A 20,327-nucleotide genomic window follows, 5' to 3' on the forward strand; every position below is an offset into this window, starting at 1 on the left:
TCTAGCCCTCAGTTTCCTCACATGTGCAATGGGGATACTAATCTCTATTCCACAGGGCACTTGAAGGATTAAATAAAATCACTTATAGGTAAAGCAGTTAGCTCAGTGTTTGCCATGTATCAGGAGCTTAGCAAGTATTACCTTTTGTCAATGTATATGGAGGTGTGTACACCAGCTCTGAGGTATAATTCAGTTATAATGAAAGTCACATTTTTTTTAAAAAGTCAATTTCCTAAAATGAGAACTCCCCGCAAATCATAAAGGAGTGGGAAGAAAACTGTACACAGACCAAGGAAGACCTTGTATCTAGGGACACAGGAGGAAAAGCAAATCTGAAGAGATAATAAACAAACTGTGGTCAGAGTCCGCAAACCTCTACCTTTACATATGACTACAACATGTAAAATTATATTCCCTAATAACCTACAAAGTATAGTTATGACCAGCTCGTATTCCTAACTAAAACTAGACAATAACAGAGTGAATGGCGGGCTCATATTCAGCCTCAGGAGAGGAGGCTGCTCTGATGCACCTGACAACTCTGCAGTGCCAGCCTGGGGAATGCACACAACTGGACTTCAGAAACAAAGAACTGTTTTCAGAGCATGATTAGGGTTACCTCTGGATGGTTGTGGTTTTCTACTGCTGCTTTTTAATGATGCATTTGTATTATTTTACCTTGTTTATTTGGTGTACCCTAAGGTACACCAAAGGCTTTTGTATGAACAATATTTCTAGCCTGTTAACACTGAAAAACTAGCTTTTAAGACACAAGTTTCAGTTCAAATATGAATTATCTACACTCTTATGACCAAAACACATATATGCCAGTTTCTCCAAAATCTGTGCAGGCAACAACATTTTAGAAAGAATACAGTTCTTTTGCTACTGAACAGAAACAGGTGGGGTAGGTTGGTTAGAATAGTGTTTTGTTTTTAAAGTAATATATTTACACGGTTCTAAAATCAAACAATATATGAATGTATACAGTAAAGTCCCACTCCCACTGCTACTACCTTCCCTTACCAGCTACTTCCTGTTAATAACCACTTTAGGTTTCTTGTGTATCTTTTCAGTTTCTTTAGGCACACCATATGTGAGCAACCGTATGGTCTTATTCTCCCCCAACTTAATACAAAAACTATCATATCATACACACTGTTCTGTATTTTCCTCTTTATCATTAATATATCTTGGGAGATTTTTCTATAGCAGTACATAGAGATCTTCATTTTTTCAAAGCTACACAATTTTCCATTATATAAATACTGAATACATTAAGCAGTCTAGCGTTAATGAACATCTGGGATGTTTTCAGTCTTTTGTTATTACAATGTTGCAATGAATAATAATTTTTTTTTTTTTTTTTCTGAGACGGAGTCTAACTCTGTTGCCCAGGCTGAAGTGCAATGGTGGGATCTGGGCTCACAGCAACCTCCGCCTCCTGGGTTCAAGCAATTATCCTGCCTCAGCCTTCCGAGTAGCTGGGACTACAGGCGTGCACTACTACACCCAGGTTATTTTTTTTTTTTTTTTTTTTGAGACGGAGTCTCGCTCTGCCGCCCAGGCTGGAGTGCTGTGGCCAGATCTCAGCTCACTGCAAGCTCCGCCTCCCGGGTTCACGCCATTCTCCTGCCTCAGCCTCCCGAGCAGCCGGGACTACAGGCGCCCGCCACCTCGCCCGGCTAATTTCTCTGTATTCTTTAGTAGAGACGGGGTTTCACCGTGTTAGCCAGGATGGTCTCGATCTCCTGACCTCGTGATCCACCCGTCTCGGCCTCCCAAAGTGCTGGGATCACAGGCTTGAGCCACCGCGCCCGGCCCACCCAGGTTATTTTTATATTTCTAGTAGAGACGGGGTTTTGACATGTTGGCCAGGCTGGCCTCAAACTCTCAACCTCAAGTGATCCTCCTGCCTCGGCCTCCCAAAGTGCTGGGATTACAGGCATGAGCCACCGTGCCCGGCCTTAATGAATAATCTTGTACAGTAGTCCTCCCTTAGCCAAGACCCCCACAGTGGATACCTGAAATGGCAGATAGCACCAAACCCTATATATACTATGTTTTTTCTTATATACATACATAACTATGATAAAGCTTAATTTATAAATTAGGTACACTAAGAGATTAACAACAATAACTAATGATAGAACAATTATAACAAGATGCCGTAATAAGAGTTATATGAATGTGGTCTCTCTCTGAAATCTTCCAATTAATATTTCGGATTGCAGTTGAACAGGTAACTAAAACCACGAAGTGAAACTGCATACAAGAAGGGACCGGTGTCTATACATCATTATCTATACAGGTAACTAAAACCACGAAGTGAAACTGCATACAAGAAGGGACCAGTGTCTATACATCATTATCTATAAAATGAAGGCCCAGGACAGACTTAGTAGATCAAAAAGTACATGCATTTGTAATTCTGATAAAAAGTAGTTCTTAACTTTTTTTGTGGTTCTGAACCCATTAACAAATCTGATGAAAGGTATGGAACTTGGTTCCCAAAATAATGAACAGATACACAAAATATACATACTAGGAGCCTTCGCATGGATCCATCTCTAGACATATTAAAAAGGGGTGCCAGGTGTGGTGGCTCACACCTGTAATCCTAGCACTTTGGAAGGATGAGGTGGGTGGATGACTTGAGCCCAGGAGGTCAAGACCAGCCTGGGCAACATGGCAAAACCCCATCTCTACAAAAAATACAAAGATTAGCCCGGTGTGGTGGCACCTGCCTACAGTCCCAGCTACTAGGGTGGCTGAGGTGGGAGGATCACCTGAGCCCGGGGAGGTCAAGGCTGCAGTGAGCCATGATTGTGCCACTGCATTCCTGCCTGGCTGACACAGTGAGTTCCCATCTCAAAAAAGAAAAAGAAAAAAAGCTAGATGATTTAGGAAGGGCCTCAGAGCTATAATCTCAAAATTCTGAGAACTTGGAGACTTTACCTTGATTGATTTCAGCTGCAGAAGGCCCCAAACTCAAGCTCTTCTTCTGTTGAGCATTTTTGGCAAGAAGCGTGTGCTTGTCATCGTTCCCTGTATCCATCTCTGAAATGGTGACAGCCAGAATCCGGCAGAAATTAGCGAGCTGCTGCTGATCGAAATTGGATACTAAGGAACTCAGATTGGGGACTTCATCTAGTCGGATCATTTCCTACAGAAGACAAAAATGAAACAATCCCCATGCTCAATTCACTCAAGAGATTGGATATGCCTCTCTTTTGCATCCCCCTAAATATGGGGCTCAGTGGCTAGATCACTTAGGTTCCTATCCCAGCTCTGTAACTTGCAGCTCCGCAACCTTAGTTACGTTATAAAAACCTTTCGAGTCTTTGCTTGTTCATCTGTAAAACGAGACTAACCTACCTCATGGGATTAGTCTGAGGACTAAATTTACCTTTTGATCACCACTGTTTTCACTTGTTCTTGTGGTATATTTTGCCTATTTTTTAAAAAACGGAAATGCCTACCACTCAAGTTTTGCAAATCATAAATTATCATTCTTGCTACAGATTTTCTTCTTAAAAAAATAAAACACTTCAAATACAGCGAAAGGCCTCTGTGTATTTCCCATCCAGTCGCATTTGCCTATCTCCTGGCAGAAGTAGCCATTATTTTGAACTTTGTGTTTATTATTCCCATGCATATTTTTACACTTACAAATATTTCCATTAAAATACATGGTACTGCTCTGCATGCAGTGTGAATGATACCATACTACACCTTACTTTTCATCCAACATTTTGAAGTTTATCTACACTGATACGAGGAGCTGATTCAATCACTTCCCACTGTTTTACCCCACAGTTTAATCATTTCTCTTTTCTTTAATAGACAGGGTCTCACTCTGTTGCTCAAGCTGGAGTACAGTAGTGTCATCATAGCTTACTACAGACTCAAACTCCTAGGCCCAAGCAATCCTCCCACTTCAGCTTCCCAAGTAGCTAGGACTACAGGTGCATGCCATTACACCTGGCTAATATTTTAATACTTTTTCTTTTTTTTTTGAGATGGCATCTCAATCTGTCGCCCAGGTTGGAGTGCAGTGGTGCGATCCTGGCTCACTGCAAACTCCACCTCCCGGGTTCAAGCAATTCTCCTGCCTCAGCCTCCCAAGTAGCAGGGACTACAGGTGCCCACCACCACGCCTGGCTAATTTTTGTATTTTTTAGTAGAGGTGGGATTTCACCATGTTGGCCAGGCTGGTCTTGAACTCCTGACCTCAGGTGATCCATCCACCTTGGCCTCCCAAAGCGCTGGGATCACAGGCGTGAGCCACTGCGCCCGGCTAGTACTTCATTTTTATAGAGAAAGTATCTCACTATTGTTGCCCAGGCTGGAACTCCCGGACTCAAGCAATCCTCCCACCTTGGCCTCCTAAAGTGCTGAGATTACAGGCGTGAGCCACTGTGCCTGACCCTTTCTTCTTGTAACACATTTAGGTAAACTACAGTTTTTCACCATTAAACAATGTTGCAATGAACATTCCTATAGGTACTCTCTGTGTGCACACATATGTGACCATTTATCCAGAGTAAGTGAGAGCAAGAATTGTCTTTTTCTTGACTTTACTAGAAATATTTCCAAAACATTTAAATTAAGTTTAATATTTGCTGTAAATTTTTAATAAATACCCTATAGCTGTTATATTTTAATAAATACCCTATATATAGTTTCTAAGTTTTCCCTCCATTGCTAGCTTTTATTAGGAATAATTTTATGGAATGCCTTGTGTTATTTGGTTCTATTCTCATTTATTATTCCTTAAAATCTGTAAATGTCATGTACCACATGAGCTTTTCTCATTTTGAACCATACTTGTGCTACTTAGGTAACACCTGCTATCCTGTATCCCGCTAATTTACTTCCACTGGATTGGGTGTTTCTCTCACTGCACAGATCACATGAACTTTTAACAATTTGTTCCTGCATCTATTTCCCAATCTGACCATACTTTGACGAAGGCATATATCCTACTCTTTCTCCTGAGACTCAACGTACAGGACCTGGTAGCATGGTATCAGTGAATGTGCCCGAAACAAGTGCATGATTCCTAGAAGCTTTCATGAATCCCACACTCCCCTCTATTTCTAGTAATGGAGGAAGACAGGAATTTGCTGTGTAACGGGGGCACTGGGGAATGGCTGCTTCCACCTTTCCTTTTCCCTAGTACAAAACAAATGTCAGCTACTGCTATTATTGGCAACTGTAACTTTCAGCTCACCAGTTTCTCTAGCCCTGTCTAGCTCAGTATATGGGTCCCAAAACAGGTCCTACCACCCCCAGCCCACTTCTTATGGTTGTTTTAAATTTTAAGATTTTTTTTAAGGCAGAGTCTCGCTGTGATGCCCAGGCTGGAGTACAATGGCACAATCTCTGCTCACAGCAACCTCTACCTCATGGGTTCAAGCAATTTTTCTGCCCAGCCTCCCAAGTAGCTGGGACTACAGGCAAGCACCACCATGCCTGGCTACTTTTTGTATATTTTTAGTAGAGACAGGATTTCACCATATTGGCCAGGCTGGTCTCCTGACCTCAAGTGATCTGCCCACCTCGGCCTCCCAAAGTGCTGGGATTACAGGCATGAGCCACCGTGGCCGGCCAAGAATTCTTATGTTTTAATTTTTGATACATACAATACATATTATGCAGCATAACAAAATGACTAGCTGTGTGTGCCTTTCCTACTGCATCTGTCTGCCTCTGGAAACCACTATCATTAATTATTATTGCCTTGCCATTTAAAAACTAGTTTTATCAATAAACAATTTGCTTTTTTGAGCTTTATGAAAATGATACGCTACCTACAGTGTTCTGCAACTGGCTTCTACCACTCGATTATTTCAATTACTCAGCTATGTTGTTGCCTATGGCAACAGTTCATTCATTTCTACTATATAATATTCCACTGTGTGAAGAAAGTACATTCATCCCTTCTCCTGTTGATGGATCAGAGACTTGGTTTCAGTGTTTTGTTCTGAAACAACGAAGCTACAAATGTTCTTATGTGTTTCTTGATGCACAGGTGGAGAAGTTTTGCTGGGGCAGTGGCTTCCAAACTTTTTAGCTATCACCAAGAATGACCACCAGTAAACATACACATGGGAATGTATATATAAATGTCAAACAAAAACTTATTCAAATAATACCCTTACACAATACAGTTTGCTCTTTTCTATCTGACTGACAGACCCGATGGATTGATTTCACAACCTTCTGGGTTTCAATCCTAAGAATCACTGTTCTAGGACTGAGCTTCCTCACAAGTGTGTCCAGGCACAGATTATAGGTGACCCATGGCAAAACACTGATGCCTCAGCCCTCAGGGCAAAGCTTCCCTAGGTGCTGGGTCACAAGGTATGTGGCTGTTCAACTACAAAACAAAAAAAGAGAATATTCTGCTGATAAACATTTATCAGTAGTATGCAAGTGTTTCCACTGATACACATACTCACCAACATTTGCCCACTCTCCCCCTCACTATGGTATTGATGTGCATTTCCTTGATTGCCAGTGAAGTTAAGCATCTTCTCTTTTATATTTATGGACCATCTCTTTCTCATCTGTGAAATGCTTGTTCATAACATTGCCCATTCGTCTAATGGGCTATTTGTCTTTTTCATGCTGATTTGTAAGAATTCTTTTTTTTTTTTTTTTTTTGAGAGGGAGTCATATTCTGTTGCCCAGTCTGGAGTGCAGTGACACAATCTTGGCTCACTGCAACCTCTGCCTCCCAGGTTCAAGTAATTCTCATGCCTTAGCCTCCCAAGTAGCTGGATGACAGGTGTGCACCACCACGCCTGGCTAATTTTTGTATTTTTTAGTAGACACTGAAACTGGGTTTCACCATGATGGCCAGGCTGGTCTTAAACTCCTGACCTCAAGTGATCTGCCTGCCTCAGCCTCCCAAAGTGTTGGAATTACAGGCATGAGCCACCGCACCTGGCCTGTAAGAATTCTTCATAAATCCTGAATACACATCCTTTGTTGGTTACCTGAATTGCAAATGTCTTTTCCCAGTTTATGGTGTTTCCACTTTCTTTATGGTGTCTATCCCCCTTTCAAACTGCACCAAGATATCCATAATATTTGGTAGAACATGTCATCATTTTGGGGTACACAAAAAGGAATGAGAGGGAGAGGCAAGTGGGAACAGTCATGAAGGAGCAATTCTAGACTCCTATGCTGAGACTGCTAAGGAGTCTGGAGTTTCTACTCCAGAGGCCCCCTTTCACACACTGGCTGGAACACACAATTACTGGAATAACAACAAAGCCTTTTATCAAAGGGCACAAAGGGTCTGTCTGGGGCCTGCACACATCTCCAATGTGTTCCTGCAGACAATAGGCCACTTGTGCTGGGCAATGACAAGCAAGGCCTGGGGAAAGCACAGCAAGAAGAAATGAAAGCTGGGGTCACCACAGTGCACGTGAACACCCACTTTCCTGCAATAGCAACCTCCATGAGGCTGCTCAACAGAAAGAGAAAGAAATCTGCCAACCAGCAACCAACATGGAGGCTCAGGACAGATGAGGACTGAGGAGGTGAGCTCCAGATCCTAACAAGCATTACACCAAAAAGGTAACACAGTGAGTCTCTAACAAAGGTCTATGAATGTATTTTTGGGTACCTGTGAATTCTTGGAATTTTTAATTTAGTTTTCATTTTTATCATAGTTTTTTGAAAAAAGTTATGGGTCATCTGATTATCAACCTTATGACCAAGTGGCAGGATTTCAGAGCTCCCATTTGTCTCCTACTGTGCTGGTGCCAATTAACCAACTTTAACTGTTGAAGACTAATGAGAAACGATAGAGGCATACTTCATAAGTGAAAGCCAAACATTACTACCAAGGGGAACATATCCCTCAGTAGTAATGAATGAAGGCTTCACAGCAGTTCAGACAGCGGTAGAGAAAAGTGGTAAGAGAAGGGAGTCACTGCACAGCATACAGTAGCACAGACATGCTACAAAGAACTTGCCCCATGGTAATGAGTGAGGGGCAATTTGATTTCAGCAAAGTAACATGCGGCATCACACTACATTCACAGAGTCAATCTGAAGTTCTGAGTTTTAGAATTAGTTTGATTTCAATGTATATGTTTGTTTAGGTTTTACAGTCATGTAAGAACCACTAGTATAAGGGGTAATCCAGGTTTACACTTGAACATATCTAAGTAACACAAGACATAATTTAACAATTTCTTTTAAAAAAGCTCTGTATATTATTCAGGTTTGAGAATCCAATGGTCTGAGACACTCTTCCCCATCTGGTCAGCTGGGGAAGCTCACCTTTTTAACACCCAAAATATCTTCAATGAGGGTTGCAGTTTGTAAGAATGTCTTCTTACTTGTCATCAGTGTAAACAGGAAGATCACAAAGTCATTCTTTTCTGCCAAACGCTTTGTAACTCCCTCCGTCTGTCACAAGAAGAAAAGGCAGAATAAGTTGTAAGTACAAAATAAATTATGAATACCAAGGCATCCTTTACCGACAGTGAAAAGCAATTTCACCTCTGAAAACTGGCATGAGTCAACAAAAGGGGAACAGCACGACTTAACTGTGGGAAACACTCGTTAACTCCCCAGCCATGGAAGAAAAAAGCCTCCTGACATTCAGGCTACACAAGGGGAGCCCACTTGTGAGAACATAACACAATGAGATGGTATTTCCTAAGATAACTTATCTCAGAGTTCTGAAGGCCATTCTTAAATCTGAAATCCAACAGTACCGAAGCATGGACTTAAGAGTCAGACCCATGTTCTAATTCCAGCCATGTGACCCTGAGCATATTACTTCTCATCTTTGGAACTCCATTTTTTCATCAGTAAAATGATCATCTTAAAAGTCTTTGAGGCCAGGCACAGTGGCTCACACCTGTAATCCCAGCACTTTGAGGCGCCAAGGTGGGCAGATCACTTGAGGCCAGGAGTTCGAGACCAGCCTGGCCAACATGGCAAAATCCTGTCTCTAATAAAAATACAAATATTAGCTGGGTGTTGGTAATGCACGCTTGTAGTCCCAGCTACTGGGGAGGCTAAGGTAAAAGGATCACTTGAGCCCAGGAGGTGGAGGTTGCAGTGAGCCGAGACTAGGCAAATGCACTTTAGCCTGGGCAACAGAGGGAAACCCTGACTCAAAACAAACAAAAAACCCAACAACAACAACAACAAAACCCCCAAGGAGTATGAAGGAAGTAAGGAAACTAGCTGGTTAAAGACCTTAAAACTTATGTTCAAGAATTTGGATTGAAAACTGCAGTACTGTCAAGTGCAGTGGCTCACACCTGTAATCCCAGCTACCCAGGAGGCTGAGGTGAGAGGACAGCTTGAGGCCAGGAGTGTGAGGCCACAGTGAGCTGCAATCTCACCACTGCATTCCAGCATGGGGACAGAGTGAAACGTTCTCTCTAAAAATAAAGAAACTGCAATACTGCTAGCTTACATACACACACCTCCCACCCTACTGCCTTAAGGCAACTAGAGCTTAGTGGCTTTAATATTTCTTTCTTTTTTTTTTTCAGCCTCTAAACTGAAAAAATTCCAAGGCTTACTGCAATAAACTTGACCTCTCCTTAAAAAGTATAATCAAGTGTACAGACACGCACAGTTTGGTAAATGGGAACCCCAAGTTAGGAAGCATTTCAGAATCAGTGAAATGAGATATGCCACAGCAAATTTAATTTTCTTTCAATTTTAGAGACAGGGTCTCACTCTGTTGCCCAGGCTGAGGCCATGACTATTCACAAGTACGAATATAGCTCACTGCAGCCTCAATCACCTGGGCTCAAGCGAGCCCTCCACCTCAGCCTCCCGAATTGCCAGATCCCCCCACCTCAGCCTCCTGAATCACTGGGACTACAGGCGTGCACCACCACACCTGGCCGATTTAATTTTCAAAGTGAAGGCATCAATAAAGATGTGCCAAGTATATACATCTTCAACGATCCCATTAAATAGAACACTAAAGAAAGCAATCTCAGTCTGTATTGATACATCTCTGTTCTTCAGTTGTAGCACTGACACATTAAAAAAAAAAAAAAGAGAGAGAGAGAGAAAAAAAGGTTGTATTCCCAAACTACATACAGTACCTACACCAGCTACGAGATGTGAAACAGGACTGACTCTAGTTTTACTCAGACAAGCAAAAGTTCTGGAAGATCCAAAGAAACAGAACAAAAAGAAATAAATTTATCACTTTCTCTCTATCTCCAGGCTGTCAAATACACAATCCTGCTGTTCTAACTAGCTACCCTTCACTACCCACCTTTCTCCTCTCTTCAATTTATCCAAGTGCTACTCCTTTTACAGACTAGCTAAAATGACTCCTCTTGGAAAGCCTTCCTAGGTCAAGACTGGCCACCCAAAATGCCATCACAATCCTTCCTTTCCTCTACATCACAAGTTCTTAACTGAGGCCAAAAAGCACTAAAACGATATATAAAATGTTGTATGCAACTACTGGGGAGAGTTTTTTCCATATAATATTCATCATAGGTTTTGTTTTGTTTTTTTTTTTAAAGACAGAGTCTCACTCTATAGCCCAGGCTGAGTGAGTGCACTGGCACAATCATGGCTCACTGCAGCCCTGACCTCTCAGGCTCAGGCAATCCTTCCACCTTAGCCTCCAGAGGAGCTGGGACTATAGGTATACAACACCACGTCCCGCCAGTTTTTTCTTTTTTTGTAGAGACAGGTTCTCACTTTGTTGCCCACGCTGGTCTTGAACTCCTGGACACACATGATCCTCCTGCCTCGGGCTATCAAAGTGTTGAGATTATAGGTGTGAGCCACTGTGCGCAGCCTAATCATAAGCTCTTGACCTAGTATTTGTCAAGTATCTAAACAAGGGGCTACAAACTAGCATTCGGTAGGCCAAGCTTTTTCTGACGAGCAATACTGTTTGTTTTTTATATTTTATTTTTTAAGAGAGTCTCACTTTGTCACCCAGGCTGGAGTGGAGTGGTACGATCTCAGCTCACTGCAACCTCTGACTCCTGGGTTCAAGTGATTCTCCTGCCTCAGCCTCCCGGGTAGCTGGGACTATAGGCATGCACCACCACGCCCAGCTAATTTTTGTGTTTTTAGTACAGACGGGGTTTCACCATGTTGGCCAGGGTGGTCTGGAACTCCTGACCTCAGGTGATCCACCCACCTCAGCCTCCCAAATTGCTGGGATTACAGGTGAGAGCCACCATGCCCAGTCAACAGTACTTTTTTTTTTTTTTTTTGAGACAGAGTCTCGCTCTGTCGCCTAGGCTGGAGTGTAGTGGCCGGATCTCAGCTCACTGCAAGCTCCACCTCCCGGGTTCACGCCATTCTCCTGCCTCAGCCTCCCGAGTAGCTGGGACTATAGGTGTCCGCCACCTCGCCCGGCTAGTTTTTTGTATTTTAGTAGAGACGGGGTTTCACCGTGTTAGCCAGGATGGTCTCGATCTCCTGACCTCGTGATCCGTCCGTCTCGGCCTCCCAAAGTGCTGGAATTACAGGCTTGAGCCACTGCGCCCGGCAACAGTACTTTTTAAACTTCTGAATTCAAACATCTTTAGACAGGACACACTTGCTCCACTTGAGTCACAGTTTACACAAGTCCCCTCTCCAACACCAGCAAGTCCAAATATTTCCTGTTTTCTGCCTGATCCCTGGAGGCATTGGTGTTTGAAATCCTAAGAGCCCCAATTTCTCTATGTAATGTGGAATTCAGCCAGATAGCACATAATTGGACCATATCATCCCATGTTGCTTAAAATTTTTTTAAAATTTTATTTAAAAATACTTTTAGTTGATATATAATAAAGGTACATAATTTCAGGAAGCATATAATTTAATACATTCATATAATTTATAAAGATCAAATCAATGTACTTGGGATAGCCATCAGCTTAAATACTTGTCTTTTATGTTAAGAACCATTCAAATTCTCTTCTAGCTATTTTGAAACGTAAAACAGATTATTATAAACTAAGTCACCCTTACTGATTTATCCTAACACTAGGTCTTATTTATCAACCCATATACTTGTACCCATTAATCAACTTCTCTTCATACATTTTTTTTAACTTAACTGTTTTATTGGAATGTCACTGATTAACAATAGGTATCATGATTTTAAAACAGCCTCATAAAACTAGTGACTATATGGAAGTTGCCAATGATAGAATCATTATTTTATACACTGTATTCTTCTATAAGGACAATTTCTTTTTGGCCTTAGTTGCAAGAATTGTGCAATTCCTGAAAAATTTGCTTTTTATCTTATAGATCTCCCTGTGCCTATCTCTGTCATTAGCTATACATGGCTACTGAGCACTTGAAAGGTGGCCAGGCCAAACTGAGATGTGCCCTGGTGTTCAAATGAGAAGGAAAAAAAAAACAAAAACAAAAACATTGGATTTTGAGAGCTTAATACCAAAAAAAGTAAATATCTCATTAATAATTATACTTATTACATGTTAGAATGACAATATTCTTGATACACTGTGTTAAATAGAATTTATCATTAAAATTAGCTTCACTATTTCTTCCTACTTTTTTCTTTAAAAAAATGTGGCTACAAGGAAATTTAAAATAAACCAAGTGACTTGCATTATATTTCAATTTTACAGCACTACTATACATGCTGAATTATATAAGTGTTCAAACATAGTCCTCTATTTGTGTTGGCTACTAAGAAGCTTGAAGCCAAATTTGTGCCCATCCATAATACAGATGATTTTATGGTCTTCATTTTTATATCAGCCCAATTCCTGGCTATATGTTATGGCCCCACCCTTGTTTTATTTATCTTCTTCTTTCTTACCTACTTCTAAGTTCGTGATCTTGGTAGATTTTGCATACACCCACAAGATGCCAGAAATCTCATTTTGAATGAGGCAAGAAATGAAATGGAGCTCAATGTTTCTATTTCCACAGCATACAGGGTTCACATCTGTAACACTCGTCTCATTCTGCCATGTATTATGATTCACGGTTTACATAGTTTATCATAAGTTTCTAAAAGGTACTGTGTCTTATAAAAACTAACAATTATATATTGTTTTACAAAGTGTTTTCACATCTGCTATCTCAGTTCTCACAATAAACCTATGATGTTAATATGACTGCTAACTGCACTCTATTGGTAAGAAACTACGGCTTGGGAGGTGTACTAAGCCAAGGGCCAGAACACAAAATCAGGTCCTAACACTAAGTGCCATCTTCTTTTGTTTCTACCAAATTGCTTCCTTTATTCCCCATTCTTCCTGGCTCAATGGTCAACCTAGTAGAGAGTCCTGCTCAATATATTGCGGGGGGGGGGGGGGCTTCTGGTTCTCATTTTGTTTTCTAACAAGGAAAATGAAGAAATAGGCATAATGGAGTTAAAATGAGTCTTAAAGGTCACAGTCTGCCAAAGCTTGTCATCTTTTGACAAGGGTTCAGTTTCTACTCAGACAGCTCCAAGCTCCAAGGCCAAAGGAGTTTACTACCTACTGCGGCAGTTCTGGCTCTTAACAACTGCTACAAAATTCTGCCTCCCTATAATTTCTACCAGTTAGTCTTGATTTTCAGGCACACATAAAATAAGCCCGATTCCCCCACTGTCTGAAGACAGCACTCACATCTGCCAGCCCACCCGAATATTCCCATCTTAACCCTGCAGATCTGGTAGCGAGATACGCGGAGCCCTAATGGCAGGGGTACTTACACAGACACAGGTATTATACAGGATACTCAAGCAGTCCTTGGACATTTCATCACTTACTGAAAGTTAAAGGGTAATGACTGGTTATTTTCTCATCGAAAAGATAGTACAACGGTTACATTTTTTTTCAGCATAAGAACTGTTATAACCCCCTCCAAGATGATGATTTTTCTTTTAATATACTCCTTCCAGTCCCTGTCTACCAAAGATTTTCATAGTGTCCATCAGAATCTATAAGCCCATTTGCATATTGCTTTTGGTTTGATACAGCAGCTATTTTCTTATTATGCCCCAAAGTCTTCATAATTTCAACCTGTTGTTGTGCCATCATTTAATAAAGCCATTTTCCCTTAACGTCTTGCTTAGGATACATCTAGGATTTGGGGTTTTTTTTTTGGCTATTTAAATAGACCACAAATAAGCAACTTAATATATATGTGTATCCTTTTAATACTTGTATTAAACTGGTTCCTCAAGATATATTTTCAAAAGCAGAACTACTAGAATCTAAAGTATAAGCATTTTTTTCTGTTCATTTGTTTTGGTTTTTTTTTTGAGACGGAGTCTCGCTCTGTCGCCCAGGCTGGAGTGCAGTGGCCGGATCTCAGCTCAATGCAAGCTCCGCCTCCCGGGTTTACGCCGTTCTCCTGCCTCAGCCTCCGGAGTAGCTGGGACTACAGGCGCCCGCCACCTCGCCCGGCTAGTTTTTTGTATTTTTTAGTAGAGACGGGGTTTCACCGGGTTAGCCAGGATGGTCTCGATCTCCTGACCTCGTGATCCGCCCGTCTCGGCCTCCCAAAGTGCTGGGATTACAGGCTTGAGCCACCGCGCCCAGCCTGTTTTGGTTTTTTAAAGATGAGGTCTTACTCTGTCACTCAGGGGCATGATCACAGCTCACTGTAGTCTCGAACTCCTAGGCTCAAGCAATTCTCCCTCCTTGCCCTCCCGAGTGGCTAGGACTGCATGCGCGTGCATCACGCCTGGCTAAAAGTTAAAAGTATAAGCATCTCAATTGCTCTTGTTATAAATTTCCATGGAAAGTTCTACTAGTGGCCGGGCGCGGTGGCTCAAGCCTATAATCCAAGCACTTTGGGAGGCCGAGAAGGGCGGATCACAAGGTCAGGAGATCGAGACCATCCTGGCTAACATGGTGAAACCCCGTCTCTACTAAAAAAAAAATACAAAAAAACTAGCCAGGCGACGTGGCGGGCGCCTGTAGTCCCAGCTACTTGGGAGGCTGAGGCAGGAGAATGGTGTAAACCCGGGAGGTGGAGCTTGCAGTGAGCTGAGATCCGGCCACTGCACTCCAGCCTGGGCGGCAGAGCGAGACTCCGTCTCAAAAAAAAAAAAAGAAAGTTCTACTAGCAGCAAACAAATATACCATTTTTATCAGACTCACTAACCGAGCATTTAGTTTTTTTATTGCTGTTATCTGTATTGGGCAAATGGCTTTTAATGTCTGATCTATTACTAATGCTAATAAAGAACCTACTACTTCCCTGTGAGCAGGAACAGGAAAGCAGCATAAAAAAGAAACTTAATTTTCATGAGCCCAAAACCAAGAGATGATGAAACTGAGTATGAACCATGGACAAAGTGTTTTATTTGGTACTGCTTCTATTTTTAAAAACTGTTTCCATTTGCTCCTAAGCTGCCAGGAATGTTAAAATGCTAGGTCTCCTCAGATCCCAATGGGCAGCCCCACTAAGCTAGCCTGACTAGACGGGTTGCCTTACATAATCCTGAGACAATGCAGATGCTCTGCATCCCTTATCACCACCTTTCAACCTACTGGGGCTCTGTGATTGATTTATTTAACAACTTCAGAGCAGGGTAAAACACTGTTCTGTATGTCTCACTATGTATCTATTTCTAGATCCTCCATTTTTAAAAGGAATTAGGATTCACTCATTCATCAAGTATTATTCAGCATCAACTCTAGAGCAGATACAGTGGTGAGGGAAAAAAAAGTCTCAGCCCTCATGGAACCTATACATCTAGTGGGAGGAAGACAGACTAAACAAGTGCACCAACAAATAATTACAATATGCTACTTGCTATAAGAGTAGATAGAGAACATGAAAGATCAAGTTAGACAGAATACAGAGCTGAGACATTAAAAATGAATATAAATCCCCTTAACCACTACTGCATGCACAAATGAGGCCTTATATAGTATACAGGACCCCTAACAGGTTAGGGGTTAAAAAAAAAAAATCTTTTAAATTAAAAAAATGCAAAGCTGGTAGGAGGGCATTCACCAAACATTAACTGAAGTCATCTCTGGCTTTTAATGCCAGAGTAAAGTGCATTCGCTTTTTTATTTTAAATTAAATACTGAAGCTGGGTGTGGTGGCTCATGCCTGTAATCCCAGCACTTGGGAGGCTGAGGTGGGCAGATCACTTAAGGTCAGGAGTTCGAGATCAGCCTGGCCAACATGGTGAATCCCCATCTCTACTAAAAAAAAAAAATACAAAAATTAGCCGGGTATGGTGGCGGACGCCTGTAATCCCAGCTACTTGAGAGGCTGAGGCAGGAAAATCACTCGAGCTCGGGAGGTGGAGGTTGCAGTGAGCCAAGATCATGCCACTGCACTCCAGCCTGGGCAATAGAGCCAGATTCTGTCTCAAAAAAAAAAAAAAAAATGTATACCTGAAAAGAATATTTGTAACATGTGTAAGTCATGAAAAATAGTAATAGAATATTACCCATATATCTACCACTCAGCTTAAGAAATAGTGCATGCCAAAACACTCTGACTTCTTACCATTCACACTCTAGTAATGACTGAACTTTTTACAAAGAGCATATATCACCTTTCTAACAAAAAATAGGTTTTTAAAAAATAAAACAGAGTGATCTTACCAGGTTATTGCTTACTCTCTCAGCTAGTTATATATGAGAAATAAGGATTTCCCAAGGAAACATAGAAGGTGGACCACAGGACTATCAAAAGTACAAAGATGTATTCTTTTAACCCAGATCTGAATTTCTATGCAGTACAGAATGAATAAAGATAGTTGCTTAGCTGGGGGAGGAGACAGCAATCTGTAGCTGAAGGTAAGACATGTCCTCAGTATTAAGAGTCAGGAAGGGAAGGAAGAAGGCAGCTGCTGGGAACTGCCACCATATTGACAGGTTGGAAAACAAGGACCAGCAGCTAACAGGTATACTTACTTTTCAGTTTCTGTCCCCGGATAGAGATCGTAGGCCTCATAAGAATTTCTACAAGAAGCTATAAAAAAAATTAGATAAAATCTTCAAAATTAATTCAAAGCATAACTTATAAAATGATTTTGCCATAACCATTCATTGCCCATATATCTGTCACAGTATGACAAGACCCTTTTGTTCCAGGAGGCAGTAAGGTTCAGTAAAAGGAACACTGCAGCAAGTCAGGACACCCAGGTTCTAGTCCCAGCTTGGCCACCTACTTGCCCTTCTCTGGGCCTCAGTTTTCTCATTTTTGAAAAGAAGTATTTTAGAGTAGATAATCTCTGTGATCTAATGTGGCTTTAATTTCTGAAAAGCTGCAGAACATTATTACTATGATTCTTCTGTTTAAAGCACATTTGTAAGTGTAAGTTTATTTAAAAAGGTCTCAGAAGATACACCATAAATTGTTAACACTGATTTCTACAGGGTTGGGTATGCATGTATTTTTTATTTTACATACTTTTAATACAATTTTGCACAAACTGTTTAAAATAAGCATGAATTTAAAAATTCATTCTACGGAGAGAAAGGATAGTTGATAAAAGGGTCGATCCATTAGAAAGATACAACTACAAACATATATGTACCTAACAACAGAGCCCAAAAATACATGATCCAAAAGCTGGCAGAAATGAAGCAAAGAGATAATTCAAAAATAAAAGTTGGACACTTTAATAACTCTGCTTTCAGTAATAGACAACTAGGCAGATTAGCAAAGAACTAGAAGACTTGAACACAATGAACACATACATTGTAACAGACATCTACAGAACACTCCATGCAGCTGGAACAGAATATACATTCTACTCAAGTGCATATGAAACATTCTCCAGGACAGATCATATTTCAGGCCACTAACCAAGCCTCAATAAATTTAAAAGCACTGAAATCATATACAGTATGTTGTCTGGCCACAATGGAATGAAATCAAAAAGAAATTTGGGAAATTCATGAATTATGTGGATAATTTTAAAAACCCATCCTAAATAATAATGGGCCAAAGAAGAAATCATAAGGGGAAGTATAAAGTATCCAAGATGGATGAAGACACCAAAATTTACGATGTAGCTAATGGAGTGCTCAGAGGAAAATTTATAGCTGTAAATGCCTACATTAAACGAAAATTCTTTTTTTTTTTTTTTTTTGAGACAGTCCTTCTCTGTCTCCCAGGCTGGAGTGCAATAGCCCGATCTTGGCTCACTGCAACCTCCTCCTCCTGGGTTCAAGCGATTACCCTGCCTCAGCCTCCAGAGCAAAAGGAATTACAGGTGCCCACCACCAATCCTGGCTACGTTGTGTATTTTTAGTAGAGACGAGGTTTTGCCATATTGGCCAGGCTGGTCTCGAACTCTTGACCTCAGGTGATCCGCCCACCTTGGCCTCCCAAAGTGCTGGGATTACAGGCGTGAGCCACTGCACCCAGCCAAATAAAATTGTTTCTAATCAATAACCTAATCTGCCTTAAGACACTGGAAAAAGAGCAGACTAAATCCAAAGCAAGCAAAAGGGAGAATAAGAGTTGAAACAAATGAAACACAGAACAGAAAATAACAGAAAATGAACAAAACCAAAAGCTGGCTCTTTAAAAAGACTGGCAAATTCTTAGCTAGACCGACCAAGAAAAAAGGAGAGAGAATACAGATTACTATACTCAGAAATAAAGGAGAGGGCATTACCCCCAACCTTACGGCAACAAAAGTCATTATAAGGAACTATTATGAACAACTGTACGCCAACAAATTAGATAACCTAAACGAAATGGACACATTCCTAGAAAGACATAAAACTATAAAAACTGACTTAAGAAGAAACAGAGGCTGAGCATGGTTGTTCCTGCCTGTAATCCCAACACTTTGGGTGGCTGAGGTGGAAGGACTGATTGAAGCCAGAAGATTGAGATCACCCTGGCCAACATAGCAAGAACCCATGTCTCTACAAATAAAATAAATTAGCTGGCTGTGGTGGTATGCCTACAGTTCCAGCTACTCAGGAGACTGAGGCAGGAGGATTAATTGACCCCAGAAGATTGAGGCTGCAGTGAGCTATGATCATGCCAATGTACTCCAGCCTGGATGGAAGGGCGAGACTCCATCTGTTTAAAAAAAATAAAGAAGAAGAAGAAACAGAATATCTGAATAGCCCTAGAGCAAGTAAAGAGACTGACCTAGTGATTAAAAAAAACAAAACAACAACAACAACAGCAAAAAACTACCCATAAAGAAAAACCCTGGACATGATGCCTCCACTGGTGGACAATACAAGACATTTAAAGAATCACCAGTTCTGCCGGGCGCGGTGGCTCAAGCCTGTAATCCCAGCACTTTGGGAGGCCGAGACGGGCGGATCACGAGGTCAGGAGATCGAGACCATCCTGGCTAACACGGTGAAACCCCGTCTCTACTAAAAAAATACAAAAAATTAGCCGGGCGAGATGGCGGGCGCCTGTAGTCCCAGCTACTCGGGAGGCTGAGGCGAGAGAATGGCGTAAACCCGGGAGGCGGAGCTTGCAGTGAGCTGAGATCCGGCCACTGCACTCCAGCCTGGGCGACAGAGCGAGACTCCGTCTCAAAAAAAAAAAAAAAAAAAAAAAAAGAATCACCAGTTCTTCCCAAACTCTTCCAAAAAACAGAAGAGGAGGAAACATTTCCCAACTCACTCTTTGAGGCCAGTATTACCCTGATACCAATACCAAAGACATCACAAGAAAAATACAGATGAGTATCTCTTATGCATATATACACAAAAATTCTGAAAACCCTAGCAAACAAAATCCAGACACATATAAAAAGGATTATAGTCCACGCATGGTGGCTTACACCTGTAATCCCAGCACTCTGAGAGGTCAAGGCAGGAGGATTACTTAAGCCCAAGAGTATGAGACCAGCCTGGGCAACATAGTGAGACCTTGTCTCTACAAAAATTAAAACAAAAAATTAACCAAGCATGGTAGCATGCACCTGTAGTCCCAACTACTCAGGAGGCTGAGATGGGGGGATTGCTTGAGCCCAGGAGAAGCTGCAGTGAGCTGTGATCATACCACTGCATTCCAGCCTGGGTGACAGAGAGACCCTGTCTCAAAAAAAAGGATTATACACCATGACGAAGTGGAATTTATCCCAGGAATGTAAGGTTGGTTCAACATATGAAAATCAATATAATAAACCATATCAATAGAATAAAGGACAAAAGCCAAAAGCCACACAGTCATCTCAACAGATGCAGAAAAAGCATCTGAAAAAAACCCAACACACTTTCATGATAAAAACAATCAACAAGGAATAGAAGATAACTTCTTCAGCCTGATAAAGGGCTTTTATTAAAATACCCACAGCTAGCATCATGCTTAACAGTGAAGACTAAATGTTTTCCCATTAAGATGAGGAAAAAGACAAAGATGTCCACTCTCACTACTTCAGT

At 41.3% G+C, this 20,327-nt stretch overlaps 1 protein-coding gene across 1 annotated transcript in view; it reads right to left on the reverse strand.

The window, feature by feature from the left end:
* Window positions 1–20,327, reverse strand: part of TRPC4AP (transient receptor potential cation channel subfamily C member 4 associated protein) — an 89,085-nt gene that overhangs the window by 36,412 nt on the left and 32,346 nt on the right. The window contains 4 exon segments of the mRNA XM_033186207.1: window positions 2,959–3,166; window positions 8,305–8,433; window positions 13,697–13,752; window positions 16,872–16,929. Coding sequence (XP_033042098.1) covers window positions 2,959–3,166; window positions 8,305–8,433; window positions 13,697–13,752; window positions 16,872–16,929 — 451 coding nt within the window.

This window comes from Trachypithecus francoisi, unplaced genomic scaffold (assembly GCF_009764315.1).
Source record: "Trachypithecus francoisi isolate TF-2019V2 unplaced genomic scaffold, Tfra_2.0 Lachesis_group21, whole genome shotgun sequence".
In the NCBI taxonomy this organism is placed as follows: Eukaryota; Metazoa; Chordata; class Mammalia; order Primates; family Cercopithecidae; genus Trachypithecus; species Trachypithecus francoisi.